This window comes from Limulus polyphemus, unplaced genomic scaffold (genome assembly GCF_000517525.1).
Source record: "Limulus polyphemus unplaced genomic scaffold, Limulus_polyphemus-2.1.2 Scaffold5821, whole genome shotgun sequence".
NCBI lineage: Eukaryota > Metazoa > Arthropoda > Merostomata > Xiphosura > Limulidae > Limulus > Limulus polyphemus.
Genome location: NW_013671431.1, coordinates 1,467 through 17,268, shown reverse-complemented (window position 1 = coordinate 17,268; position 15,802 = coordinate 1,467). Strand labels below are relative to the sequence as shown.

The window sequence follows — 15,802 nt, the reverse complement described above, 5'->3', positions numbered from 1 at the left end:
ATAATTCCACATTATCTCAACTACTAGAACATTGACTTGCATGTATAATTGTATATTATCTTGCCTACTAGAACATTGACTTGCATGTATAATTCCACATTATCTTAACTACATAACATTTTTGCATAAAATGAATGTTTTTTTTTACGATTAATTACATTATCAGCAGCAGCAAATAAGTTGATTAAATTATGTTTAATTCCAATACAAATTTAGGCTTGACAGTGAAACCACATAATATTTTAATGCAGGAGGCCTATATATAGGCCAAGCAGGCCCATAATTCATTTAAAATAAAATCTGTTTATGGTATATTTTTTAGTTACCAAACAGTTAAGATTATACATTACACAAGTAAATTAACTTATCATATACCATGGCAAACAAATTGACCCCTAAAATCTAAGCCAAGAAATCCTGTAATTTCTGATCACCATCATATAAGTCTACCCCACAAAATTATACAGAAAGCCTACATATTATACATATATTTCTAAATACAGACAAATATTTACAGAGAATATATTCATATACAATTTATTTCACAGTATTTACAACTAAATTTATAATCCATCATAGTCCTCATCTTCAGAATCTGAACCGCTAAAAAAGTTTACTGAATTCACGTTGACTTATATCACCATGTTCCTCAATCATTGGGCAGACATCATGCATGTCATCCATCCAAAGGATATCATCCTCAGTTCCATCCAACTGATTGGAAATGTCACATTTGAGAAATGAGTAAACAACACTGTCCTTTTTTTATGTTACGCCACGTATCAGTCACCCATTGACATTCTGATGCATGGTATATTTTACCACCAGGAATGTATGATTTGGCATCATTGATCACTCAAGAGTTCCATTTTTTACAGAGCCAATAGCAGATGAGTTTTTTATTTATGCCAAATTCCCTACTCGCAACACAGTTAATTGCCTTTTCAGCAAATTTCACAGCTTGAATCTTGAATTTTGCATCGTATCTCATACATTTTGATGTTCAGCTGTAGAATATATCACCAAAATGACAACCAGAATGCATATTGTGACCTTTATAAGTTCATTTCCTAGAATTTCAAAACAAAGGCTCTGACTAATTGTTACTACTGTGCAATTCATTCTGCCAAGGTCAGCATGTCGTGAGTCATATCTGCGTGAAGAATACTGTTTGTTGTGTCTAAATAGATCGATTCACTCAATCTCGAGGCTTCGCGAACAACTGAAAATTTTCCTACAGTTTTGTATCTGTTGTACAAGTCAAGTCCCCTTTCTTGGAATAAGATTCCATTATAAAAAATCTACTTATATGCAGCAATATACAGTAGATAGAACTTTAAAACTTAGTTGATTTTTGTATAATAAGCAGCATCACCTCCTGTTAACTAACGTGAAATAACTCATACGTTCCAATGACGTCATTAGCGTTGTTGCACAGACTTATAGGTGCACAGGTACATGTAGTATATAGTGATGTTGACTGTTTTACAATTCACAGGTACATGTAGTATATAGTGATGTTGACTGTTTTACAATTCACAGGTACATGTAGTATATAGTGATGTTGACTGTTTAGCAATTCACAGGTACATGTAGTATATAGTGATGTTGACTGTTTAGCAATTCACAGGTACATGTAGTATATAGTGATGTTGACTGTTTAGCAATTCACAGGTACATGTAGTATATAGTGATGTTGACTGTTTTGCAGTTCACAGGTACATGTAGTATATAGTGATGTTGACTGTTTAGCAATTCACAGGTACATGTAGTATATAGTGATGTTGACTGTTTAGCAATTTATTCTCTTTAAACATTAAGATGGTATTTGTCATATTATTTGGATGAAACTGTTTTCAAATGTGAAGAAAAAGGACACTTCTTTCTTGTGCTGGTAATGACAGAATTAATACCATTATAAAATCTAATGAGCTTAAATAAGACAACTTACATTTAATGCTGGAAAATGAGCTTACAAAGGATAACAATTTTCAAATACATTGTCACAGAAACTCATCAGCACATATTACTAAAAATACAAGACAAAGATCTATTTTTTAAGGAGCCTCCAATCTCTAAATTATGCCATAGATGTGAAAGTTTACTATTTTCCTTCAGGCAGCATTGCTTATTTTGTGGAGAAATGTGACAAAATGAACCCAACAAAAAGAATCCAGGTTGCTAGCACCAGACTAGCTTTTGTCGAACAGCTAACCATGGTAAGTCTTACAGCTTTAAAAATTCCCTTTTGGACACATGCACCAAACATAGAGATAAATGGCAGCTAGCATTCAGATAAAATTGCATGTTACCATGAGTATTCTACATTCAGCAGACACAAGGTATCACAGAGGTTGTTATACATGTTTCATTGCATCATACTCAGTTAAAGTGGCAGTGATGCAAGCAATCACAAAAGTTATAAATGTATTATAAAATGATAAGTCTAATATATGGATATGTGTAGAGCTGTACAACATTTATGTTGAACACAGTGATGATAAGTCTAACATATGGACATGTGTAGACCTGTACAACCTATATGCTAAACACAGTGATGATAAGTCTAACATATGGACATGTGTAGAGCTGTACAACCTTTATGTTGAACATAGTGATTATAGGTCTAACATATGGAGATCTGTAGAGCTGTACAACCTTTATGTTGAACATGGTGATGATAAGTCTAATATATGGACATCTATACAACCTTTATGTTGAACATAGTGATGATAAGTCTAATATATAGACATCTGTACAACCTTTATGTTGAACATAGTGATTATAGTTCTAACATATGGAGATCTGTAGAGCTGTACAACCTTTATGTTGAACATGGTGATGATAAGTCTAATATATGGACATGTGAACAACCCTTATGTTGAACACAGCGGTGATAAGTCTAATATATAGACATCTGTACAACCTTTATGTTGAACATAGTGATAAGTCTAATATATGGACATTGTACAACCTTTATGTTGAACATAGTGATAAGTCTAATATATGGACATTGTACAACCTTTATGTTGAACACAGTGATGATAAGTCTAATGTATGGAGATCTGTAGAGCTGTACAACCTTTATATTGAACACAGTGATGATAAGTCTAACATATGGACATCTGTACAACCTCAGTGTTGAACACAGTGAAATTCTATTGTGTTGGAAAATTCTTGTTGATAAACTTGTTAATCATTTTGAAAATGAATTGTTAGTACTATCATCACTGGGATTAGCAAATATTGTGACATTCCACAAAAGAGTTTCAAACCTTGTGTCAGATTTGTGGAGAATGATACCTCCAGCACCACAACCAAATGTCTACAAAACAGGAATTAGCAAGGCCAATATTATGAAAGATTCTAGCTCAAATTTATTGGCTTTACTTTACCAGGTACCAGAGAAGTTTGAATCGAGTGTGCCTGTGCTGCTTATTGTCAACATGGTAACAAACACTGTAACTGATCTTTGATGCAGGTCACATTCACTTCTCAAGATATAGTCTGTTATACCCTCAATGTACAGAGCAAATACTGAAGTACTTGCAAGCTTCATGAAAAGTGAACATGTCATGTGCCACAAACCTGGCCCATGGAATGGCATGTGGTCAGACATACCCATCGAGACAATCTTCATGCAGTATGGCCATGAACCATGAGGCTTAGTAGTCATCATGTTAAATCAAAATGCTAATAAACGATGGACACTCAGCTTGCACATATACAGCTCCTTGGTAAAGGAAGTTTTGGAAATGAGAGATGAAAATGATCAGTCTACTGAGGTGATTATTCATAAGGAGGAAATGTGAGAATGCATTGTATCTGGCAACAATGACAAAGAAACAAATAGCACGAAGCTGCAATATGTATTCATTTTCAATTGAAGGAGTATCCTGCTGGACTGATAAACATTGCCACTGGATGAATAAGTTCTGATGAAGTGAATGTTGACCAGGTGGTTGCAATTGGCAAGCAGCATGTGTTAACCATTAACCCTTCCTTAAACTTCACCTGTCACATTTCTACCAGTATGTATGCTTATAATGAACTGTAGTGGACAGTTTGTTATTTTCAGTGATCGTTTCTATGTCACAAAATGACTAGTGGACCGATCACATGTCATCTACAGATATCAGTGCTCTGTTTTTAATAGTGCATATATAGGGTCAATGGTGAGGAGGCTTAATGATCGAGTTAAAGAACACAGTGTGTTAAGGTATGCAGAATTCTCAAACATTTTCAGGCACAAAGAAAAATGCATGAATGTAAATGTAGAAATTGAACAGTTCCAAATTATCGGAAAGGCTGAAAATGAGCAGTGGCTAAGATTAAAAGGAACATTAGCCATAAAGAATTTAGCACCTGAACTATACAAAAAATCCAGCACCGGTGAGCCGATGTTAAAAGTGTGATGAGAAAAAATTAATATACTTTCTGTAAAAACAGGACTAGTATTGAAAAAAAGTATTCTAAAAGAAGCCACATTCACATCCTACACGTAGCTGTTCATAATCTATTACTGACAACTGTGCATTAAAATACAAATTAATATATCATGGAATAAGCTGTTTGAAACTAGAAGTCACCTATTAACACTGAGGCACAGAACCAAATATTTGTCTATCTTGTAAGTTGTACCAAAGGACATCTTGTTCCAGCTGATACAAATTTCATCCAAGAAGAAACTACTAAAGTTATTCTGTTTGTAGCTTGTTATCTAAATTTTTTTCTATTTCAAACCTGTAAATTCATGCAACAATGAACCATATATTGTTTTTGTATGAGTTATAACAAATACAGATTATTTCAAAATATTCTGAATAATCCACTTACAAATGAAATTTTTTTCCATGTACAAGTTGACTACAGCTATTATACAAATAAATCAAGCTATCTTTGAATTATTAGTTAGTAGATTTTTAGGACCATTACTACAGAGAGCAGGAGCTACTTAAGCAAGCTACTATGAATGGGTTAGACAGACAGTATATAACAAGAATGGCAGATGATTACAAACTAGTTGATGCCCCATCATTTAGAAATCAAAGCTGTGGAAAACATTTACATTTAGATAACGTCAAATCATTTTAATTTATTATATAAACTTCCATCAATACCAACAACTCTCTTGAAAGATTCTGATAAAAAATAACTAAGTATAAAAATTTAGTTTTTCAAACAGACAGTGGAATTAGATCAAACATCTAAATTAAATATTTTTAATATTACTAAGGTTTTAATATTCCTTATAATAATCAATTGCCATCTCATGATTCATTTTAATCTCTAAAAAAAAAAAGTTTTTTACTAGGATCATCATGAATTTGTTTTGAATGAATTACATAATATTTATCTTTACTAACTTGCCTTATAAAATCTAAGGACAAAGACTTTTAAGAAATAATTAGTATATTTAGTGTTAGTAGTCTTGTGAAAACTTGTAGGGAGAAATCCATGGAACAGTATTAATTGTATTTTCAGCTTGTTATAGGCTTTGTACTATGTTGCATATCTAAAGCATTTTTATGTTTAACAGATAAGCATTAAAAAAGAAACTTAATCCTAAACTGTTGTAACTGAATATATCTATAATACTGACAAAAAGTGTTTGAAATTTTTTTTTAAAGAAACCCAAAACTAGCTGAAAATGGGAAAATTAGTCTCATGAAAATAATCAATCAGTTTAATGTAATCAATTTGTGAGCTCAATGACCAATTAATTAACAAACTCCACTAACTGTCCAGCTCTATAAAAGATTCACACAAGCAATATTACAATAGAAACCACCAATAAACCGACAGATGGTTAGTTAGTTCTGATTGTATATAATCACAGGAACATCACTGTTAGACATTCTACTGCTATTATCAGAGTTAATTTATTATTTACAATCACAATCTAATATTACTCTTTTTCTTTCTTGACATTGAAAGTGACAAAACTATTTGAATTTTTATCAACTACAAACTCAATAAAAAACATCATTATATAAAACTAAAGATGAACATCCCATTAAAAAAATTAAATTATTCAAGGACACGTTGCATGTTTTTTTTATAGCGGAATTAACTTTGGAAATAACAATAACCAATCAATTCCAACATGCAATTAAAAAAAGACTATGTAACTTACTTCTTCACCCTTGAATCTTGGATCTCCACACCATTTCTTACACCCCACATGGAACACTGTACTGAAGCCAGTCACGATGAAGTAACTTCCTATGTATTGATAACAGAGCTTCCATCACAGGACCTAACTTTTACTACCACCTTATATGATTTTATAATAACTTAACTTATGATAACTACTTATTTAGGGTGTATGTATGGACGTACTGATTACAAGTAATTCTCTCTATATAAAAATCATTAGGACTTACTTGGAAAACTTGTGAAAAGTTTCGGTCTTTTTTACTTAAGAAAAGAAACTAATTTATTAAAAAGGGTTTAGAGGATGGCTCCTACGAAGATTTCAGAGATAGAAAGCTTATCCTTTAGAAACAGGCTAAGACCTCAACAAAGAATGGCAAGAGGAGATTTTATTGAAGTTTACAATATATCTGGGGGATCAATAGAATAAAGAACTGTGATTTCTTTGTGCTGTATTCTGAATAGGATGAGAGTGGTAAGAACTCCCTTGCTCTACTAGAAGAGAGGGAGGAAACTCGTGTTGGGGAATCCTCAGGAATGACAATCGGTAGACATTACAATAGGTGAACTGTGTACCCTATTTTGAAAAGCAAACCAACCCCAATTTGTTCAATAAAGGGGTTGGCAAGGATGGAAAAAGTCCCTTTATGCTTTACTCATGTTAGTCCATGAGTGGAAGTCCAGTATTGGATGTAATATTCTATACAGAACAATTGATCACCACCTGAAAAGCACCTAGTAGGTCTCAGGGAACACCCCATCTCAACAGAGCCCATTGCTACCAGGAATTTATTTATTAATCTACTGGTAGCTATTGTGGATTTGTAACAGCATACCTGACCAGGCAACACTCACCACTGAGTGGGATCCAAATGAGAATGATGAAAAGTTCCCTGAAAAGGAAAGAAATTAAACCTCTGTCACAATTGAGTCGGGGTGTGTAAAATAGGTAGAGGGGGGGAGGGTAGCTGAAACCCATCTGAGGAGAAGACTGTCTAAATGATGTATATAGTGCAATATAAAAGTGTTAGGTGTGGTCCACATACCAGCCTGTATAGCTTCCTCCAGCAGGCAATGCAACTGAGCTGCCAGGGACATCGATATATGTCAAATTTTATGAGATGAGACACAAAAGTGTTTCCACTCTTCCAATAAAAGACCAGAGTAAGCTGTTCAGACCAACTGATGAATCCAACTTAAAGTGACAGAATAAGTCACGTGAAACTGAATGATCCTAATGGATAAATAACCTGTGATGAGATCCCTGAAATGCTTCAGTGCACATCGCATAACAAGACAGCATAAAAGATTCTCTGGATCTGAAAGATCATATAAATTGGAAATGGAAGGAAGATGAATAGGAGAGAAAACCTTATCTCCTTCCCTAGATGGCACAATTTTAGGTAGAAAGGACCTTGTCTGGATACAATAGAACATAGTTGGAATAGTATAGTATTCTGTAAACATGGAGTACAAACACAACTTAACATTGACCCCATCAGCCAATAACAGAAGAAAACACGTTATAAAAGAAAGATGATATAGTGAACATGACCCCAAAAAAGGTTCAAAAGGTGGGCATGATAATGCATAGAGAACCACTGTGATATCCCATTAAAAACCTGGAAAGGGCAATGAGGATGGATAACCCGAAATGATTTGAAAAGTAATGACAAAACCAGGGACTCAAAACTTTTCTTTGCCAAGAAAAATGAAAAGAAGCTGACAAGGCAGCCTTATACAGGGCAACAGCCAAATGTTTCCAACCTTTGTCAAATAACCATGTCAAAAATTGAGAGACACATTTCCCAATGGGATGCAAAGGGTTACATCAATATCTGAGAGACCACTGATGATAAGTAAACTTTTCCCTTTGATAAACTTCAAAGAAGAACGTTGAATGGAATATGTTAATAAGGATGCCACTTAAGATGTTAATCCCTGATGTCATGCTATGGACCACATAAAAGCCAGGCATGAAGTTGAATAATACTGACTGCTGGATGAAAAATGTCCAACCGAGGCTGACATAAGAGAGATGGCCAGGTAGGATGGTGAAGAGATGAACACTCCTGAAAATACTGGAGGAGTGGAAACCAGGGCTGATCCAGCCAATATGGTGCCAATGGAAGAACTGGCTCAGATGTAGAAAGAATAAGTGACAGAGCCTGGGAGAGCAGAGAAATCTGAGGGAATATATAAAGATGAAAATCCGTCCAATCCTGGCTGAGAGCTTCTACTCCCAAAGTCAGACAATGAGGTATTAGAGACCAAAAGGATTCAGAACTGAGCATTTCAATGTGTGGCAAAAACCTCAAACTGTATTGTCCCAAGACAAGAGCAGATGCAACGAAAAACTTGTGGAAGAAGCATCCATTCTGTAGGAAGATCTCTATTGGAACGATATAACCAATTGGCCACTAAATTCATTACCCCTGAAACATGAAGAAGAAGGATAAAAATCTAGTGTTTGTGTGCCCAAAAGAGAAGGTCCACCATTTGAAAACAAAGAGATCTGGAGTGAGTGCCCCCTTGCTTTGAAAAGATAAGACTACTACGGTATCATCTGAATGAAGCATGACCAATTTCACTCACAACAATTTAAGACCCTGAGTTATAGCTCATTAAACTGCTGAAAGTTCTAAGAGACTGATGTGGAAAGAAGCTTCCTATACAGTCCAAATACCTTGAATTTCATACTGTCTATACAAGCATCCAAGCCCTGAAGAGAAGCATTTGTGAATATATGCATATCTGTCCATGGAGGTGGTAGAGGGACATATACAGTTGGGTTGCCCCTGTTCAACCAACAGCTGAGATCCAGCATACTGGAATCTGACAGTCTCAATGGACAATCCAGAGCATCTGTGCAAATGCTCCACTGGTCCTGCAACAACCAATGAAGAGCCCTCATGTGTGCCCAACCTAAAGAGATTATTTAGTGTTGTATAAAGACTGGAGCAAGCAAGGTAGAATTTGTTCCCTTGCTTAGATAGGCAAAGAAGAGAACCTTTCGTCAAGATAAAGCTAAAGTATGAGTGGAGGTGTGTTTCGGAATAGTGATTTAATTAAAAGCCACAACAATCGCTGTCAAAACAATCTGTATTTGAAGTTGATTATCTATAAATAGCTCATATTTTCCATGAAATAATAATAATAATGTATTTCTTGACCTGTGAAGACTGTCAGTCACTTAAAGTTCTGAGTAATAAACAGAAAACAAAACAAAACTGGTACTTGCTGGCTGCCAATTTAGAGCTTCAAAACTAGATGATACTCAAATGTAGTAGACAAAAATATAAAAAAATTAATTTCTAGATCAGCCATAAAACACAATATAACAGAAAAAACTTAAGTGACAGTACAATTTGACCATACGTGTATGTATAAAATATTGCTTACACTGTATCATAAATAAAACCACAATTATCAAATTCCTCACCTTTTAAGTGATTATCAATTCAACAACAAGAAAAAGAAGCTTCTTTAAAACAAAAAACATAACAAAGCTTGAGTAAAGCATCAATTTGATGGCCGAGTTTTCCATAAAACTTGCAGTCAGTGGTATTAAAAGTTAATATAGAGGGTAACTGGTATTGTTGTACCAATATATCAGTTATGGCCAATACCAATAGACTGGTACATCACAGTTAGAATTATATCACTCAATTTTATTACATACAAATAACAGAACTCTACAAACAAAAAAAAACAACAAAAATAATGTAGTGGCAAATAAATAAAAACATGAGTTATTGCAAATTTATAAACATGGCAAAAGATCTTTGAAAAACAAAAAAAAATTTAACTGCTTTGATTTCAAAGTCGTTTGTTCATATTTCCAAAAAGTACAACAAATAAATCTATAAAACTATATAAATCCAATTATATGTTTTAATTACACAAGTTAATTATCTGAACAAGGCATGTTGAAACTTAATGACAGATTATTTATTCTTTTAGGTATATGATTATACAATTATTTTTCATAAACATAAGTTTCAAGTAACAAAAGTAAAAAATCCACATATCAACAAAATGTGACCAATGGTAATAGCCAAGTAACACTTTATATAATAAAATTAAAAATCCTACCAAAAAATATATCACAGAAAACATTGGGTCAAAAATACTAATAAATATTGTACCAAATAAATAATTAGTAAACCCTACAAGCATGTAACCATAAATTCAAAGGAAGGAAATGACATTTTTTTTTTATAAACTTCAAGTAAAAATCCTTTATAGCTATAAAGGTGCCAAGTAACAACATAAAAAAATTAACTGTTTAAAAAGATGTTAGATACAAAATGCTTTACATCCAAATTTGCTGTTTGATAAAATATTTTTTTCTAACTTTAAAAAAAATGCTATGAAAACCGAATGTGCTATTTATTAAATGAAACCATTACATATTCTTCCTATAACTGACAGCAAAATTTTAGTGGACTCCTAGCAGTGTCATAATATTGTCGTATTAACTTAAATGTTTATTATTGTGGGTGTGGTTGAATGTTTGTGATTTATATGTATACTTGTGTAAACAGTTCTGGTTTGAAGTTTAGGGTTATGCATTTTTAATGTTTGTATGTGCTAAATTTCCACAGTTCAGAATTTTTAAGAACATATTGCCTACCTAGAAATCTACTGAGAATATAATGGTAAAACTTCTTGTCCCCAGCATCGGTTAATATGAATTCCATAGCCCTACATGTAGCACAGATATTAAAATTTTCTACATTATAAACTAAAACTTTTCTACACAACATGAATAATCTATTTAAAATAATAAATTATGAGCATTATATAGATGTACTGTGACCATGTTATGTGCCAATAACTGTAAATTTCACGTTAATTATCATGACTCATTGACAGTGAAATCTTTAACAGTTTTGGGAAAGGTTTTTGGATTTGACAGTTACTGAATGCAGGCTGGTCATATCTTTTGGATATCAGCATCAGTTCCCATCCCCTTTCCAGATTTAAGTTATTTAATCTGCTGTTAGAGGGCTGAAGTATTCAAACCACACATGAAGGAAAGAAATGATAAGAGTGTAGTATCATGTGATAGAGACTGTGCAGGCACAAGTTTGGAATGGTGTTACATGTGATAGAGACTGTGCAGGCACAAGTTTGGAATGGTGTTACATGTGATAGAGACTGTGCAGGCACAAGTTTGGAATGGTGTTACATGTGATAGAGACTGTGCAGGTACAAATTTAGAATGGTGTTACATATGAGAGAGACTGTGCTAGGCACAAGTTTGGAATGGTGTTACATGTGAGAGAGACTGTGCAGGTACAAATTTAGAATGGTGTTACATATGAGAGAGACTGTGCAGGCACAAGTTTGGAATGGTGTTACATGTGATAGAAACTGTGCAGGCACAAGTTTGGAATGGTGTTACATGTGATAGAGACTGTGTAGGCACAAGTTTGGAATGGTGTTACATGTGATAGAGACTGCACAGGCACCAGTTTGGAATGGTGCCACTTGTGATAGAGACTGCACAGGCACAAGTTTGGAATGGTGCCACATGTGATAGAGACTGTGCGAGCACAACTTTGGAATGGTGCCATACTTGTTTTGATGATTGTGTATGAACTTTTTAGTTGTTCTTTTTTCGTGTTCTATTATTAAAATAATAAGGCATTACCAAACAAAATTTCACATCAACAGGTGTAATGGGGCTGTTATTGATAGTTTCCAAATTTTGGCTACCAGAAATAAAACAATCCAATAAGATTGTTTTGCAAAATGTTTAGTGACCTTATAGTAGGCACTTAGGACCTTTTATCAAAATCTGATAATGTACTATTTTTTACATTTTTTTCTTTTCCCTGATTCTACAAATATTTTGTAAGTCAGAGGTTTATTGATTAGTTTCATACAATGTATTCTAACAAAAGTAAGAATACAACAATGTTAAGGCTTTCAATCTGCTTTTCTTACTCATTAAGTAACTGAAAACAATTATAAAACTGTATGCAGTATCTAGGTTTTATATAATAATTCTGAGTTTTTTGGTATGTTTTATATGCTAATGGCATGTTGTAACTAGTCATTTTAAAGAAATGTTAGGATGCACTAACTCAAAAGATAATTCCATAACCTATTTGAAAATTTTAAAGAATAGAATAATACTAATTTCAGCATTATAATTATCAAAAAATGACTCGAGTAAAAACAATTTTTAATTAGAACCAGCCAAAATTTAGGCTCTACATGTGATAAATTACTCTGTCAGGTTCGATGTTTTGCTGCAAATGGAGATCATGAATAACAACATTTTCATTACAAATTTCAAAAAAAGCTAATTTTGAAGGGATGCAACTAAAATTATCTGTTGTGAATTGGGCAACCGAGTTATTTGGAGACTGGTCAAATGTGGAAAATTTTTAAAGATTCAAGGTAAACATATTCCTTATAGAAAGAAAAGGGTGATTGCAAGTAAAAAACCAGCTTGGCTCACAAAGAGTATAAAAGATAAAATTAAAGAAAAGCATCAAAAATTTAAGAAATTTAAATTGATTGGTATGACAGGAGATTTAGAAGGTTATAGGAGATCAAGAAAGTTGGTGAAACAGGAAACTAGGGCATCAAAAAGGATGTATGAAAAAAAAGGTTGGCTGAAAATGTCAAAATTAACATTAAGTATTTCTTTAAATACATTAAGGGTAAACAAAATGTTAGGATGGGGGTAGGACCCTTAAGGGATGATAAAGGAAGACTTGTGTCTGACGAGTATGAGATTTCTTGGTTATAAAATTTTACTTTTTCTTCAGTTTTTACTAATGAAGTTTTAAGAAATATTCCTCATCTTGAACAGTTAATAAATGGAAACAAGATCAAACACAATGATCACATTAATTCTAAACTTATTATGAAAAAATTGGGAAGTTTAAAAAATTATAAGGCTCCTGGGCCAGAAAAATATTTCCTCAAGGGTTTTGAAGGAAGTTAAGGAATGGATATGTGAGCCACTTGTTACTATTTTTTTTTGTAAGTTCTTGAATAGTGGGCAGGTACTAGAAGATTGGAATTTAGCTAATGTAACTCTTCTTTTCAAGGAAGATAATAAAAAATGGTTCCAGTCTTTATAAACCCATTAGTATTACATCAGTTCTGGGAAAAGTTTTGGAAAGTCTGATAAAAGATGCTTTGCAAAATCATTTAACAAATTTTAGATTTTTATTGGATAGTCATCATGGTTTCACTAAGGGAAAATCTTGCCTTACAAATCTTGTAATATTCTTTGAAAAGGTTACTGCTTATGTAGATGAGGGTAAGGGTGGTGATTTGGCATATCTGGATTTTTAGAAAGTATTTGACAAGGTGCCACATAAAAGACTTGTAAAAAAGAATTAGCTCTGTAGGTGTGGGGGATAAGTTAGCAAATTGGATACAAGAGTGGATGGATTGAAGAAACCAGAGGGTTGTTACAAATGGAGTTCAGTCAAACTTGATTAATGTAACAAGTGGGGTACCTCAGGGCTCAGTCTTAGGACCTTTGCTCTTTTTGATTTATATCAGTGACATATATGAAGGAATGGTCAATAAATTATTTAAATTTGCTGATGATATTAAGGTCTTTAGTGTTGTTGGTTGTGAGGATGGTGCTCTACAAAAGAATTTAGATCATTTAGTGAGTTGGGAGAATAAATGGCAAATGACTTTTAATTATAATCAATGCAAGATTATGCATGAGGGTTATTTGAGTTATAAGTATAATATGGATGAGAATCACCTTAACAGTGTCATGATAGAAAGTGATCAATCTCTTAAGCCATCCATGCAGTGTGCTATTGCTAGTGGTAGGGCAAATAGGATTTTAGGTTGTATCTACAGAAATACTGAATACACCTCTAAAGAGGTTATAATTCCATTATATAGGTCATTGGTTAGGCCATATTTGTAGTTTATTTTCGGTCTTGGTCTCCTTACCTTAGGAAGGACATTGAATTGTTTGAAAGAGTTCAGAGGAGGGCTACTAGAATGGTGCCTGAGATGGAAGGGTTGTCATATGAGGAGAGATTAAGATCTCTGAAATTGTTTTCTAATGAAAAAAGAAGAGTTAGAAGGGATCTCACTAAGGTGTTTAAGATTGTAAAGGGAATTGATAGTGTTGATGTATCATCTTTTTTTTTTTTTATATTTAATGGTGAGAATGATAGGACTAGGGGACACAAGTATAAATTTTAGCAGGTTAGGAGTCATGCTAAGACAGTTTTTTTTTTTCCAAACAGGGTTAGTGGCATTTGGAATAATAATTGTAGTTTAACTCAGAGGATTGGACAGCCTAGATGGACCAATAGGTCCCTAAACATTGTTATATGTTAACTTAGAAGTAGAATAGCAAAAAGCTGCTAAATTGACATTTTAACAAAATATAAATACTTCAGATGTTGCCTTTAGAACTTTTCCAGGTTTAGTCTTGATAGAAATAAGGGAGGTTATTTTCTGTCAATGAAAAAGACCATTGCCAATTTTCACCCAGTATAAACAATTTTACATAAATCTTTCCCACAAAAAAGTACAAGTAACACCTCAGGTGAATGACCCAGAACAATAGGTACCTAAAGCAAAAATAACTTACTTCCTTGACCAACCTTCAATGTTATAACTACATACACCCACAAAAAGTTAGGAATGATGCCTGCATGCAACACTTTTCCTCTCCTGTACTTTCATTTTTCAGACCATCCTTAAAATTTAATTTATACAGTATTCATTAATAAAGCAAACAACTTTTGACAAATTCTTATTGTTTTCATCATCAATCTAAAATAAACAGTATTAGAATTGGTAAATTAAAAACAGTGTCTGTGTCAATTCTTAAGCTTTTGTCTTTCAGTTTCCTCTGTTAACATGTACCGACTAACCAAGTTGACTGAAGCCTGAAGTTGAACGTGTCGTACGAGTAATACTAAATTACTATTGATGTTATTGTTTCTTAGCATTTCTAACATTAATAATATTGTAATTATTATTAGCTGTAACAGTGTAAGTAACTTAAAAGTTACCTATAATAACTTAGACCATTACAATTATGTTAAGTATTTAAATACAATATAAAATACACTGAAAATAATACTTACAATTTTACATGTAACAAAACACTACCGTAAATACCTACCAGGCGGTATTTACAAGTTAACACATAGTACTCCAGTTTACCGCACGGTGAAGTTAAAACGACCTGTAGTAAAAAATAATAAAGTGCAATAAGATGTCAGAAATGAATTAAAGTGTGCGTTTTATTTATAGAACTTATATTTTTCATTTAGATTATTTTGCCCTGAACAATTATATTCCAATATAATTTTAAAGTATACTTCACAGTTACACAAAAAATTTTAATTTAAAAAGATCGAAAAGGAACCTTCAAAAAATTACAGAAACGAAATGGTTTGTTTGTTTGATTTGAAGATAAGCACAAAGCTACAAAATGGGCTATCTGTGCTCTGCCCACCACGGATATCGAAACCCGGTTTCTAGCGCTGTAAGTCCGCAGACATGCCGCTGGGTCACTGGGGGGGGGGCGAGATAGTGAAAATGCAATCGTAAAAAAAGTAAACAAACAAGCTTAAGATTTGATACATTGTGTTGACATTATTTCCTCAAGCTACAAATCTCTATTTTG

General features: G+C 33.3%; 1 protein-coding gene across 4 annotated transcripts in view; it reads right to left on the bottom strand.

Annotated features, from left to right (window-relative positions):
* LOC106473028 (serine/threonine-protein kinase Nek7-like) overlaps positions 1 to 15,309 on the bottom strand; it is a 48,349-nt gene extending 33,040 nt beyond the window's left edge. The window contains exons 1-2 of one of the 4 annotated variants that reach the window (XM_013933703.2): positions 15,258 to 15,309; positions 6,137 to 6,225 (exon numbers count right to left, since the gene is read on the bottom strand). In XM_013933703.2, the coding sequence (XP_013789157.1) occupies positions 6,137 to 6,186 (50 nt within the window). In that variant the 5' untranslated portion in view covers positions 6,187 to 6,225; positions 15,258 to 15,309. Of the gene's footprint in view, positions 1 to 6,136; positions 6,226 to 14,755; positions 14,864 to 15,257 lie in introns of those variants that run through there. The other 3 variants (XM_022401539.1, XM_022401538.1, XM_022401540.1) reach the window with 3 other exon arrangements.
* Positions 15,310 to 15,802: the final 493 nt, after the last annotated feature.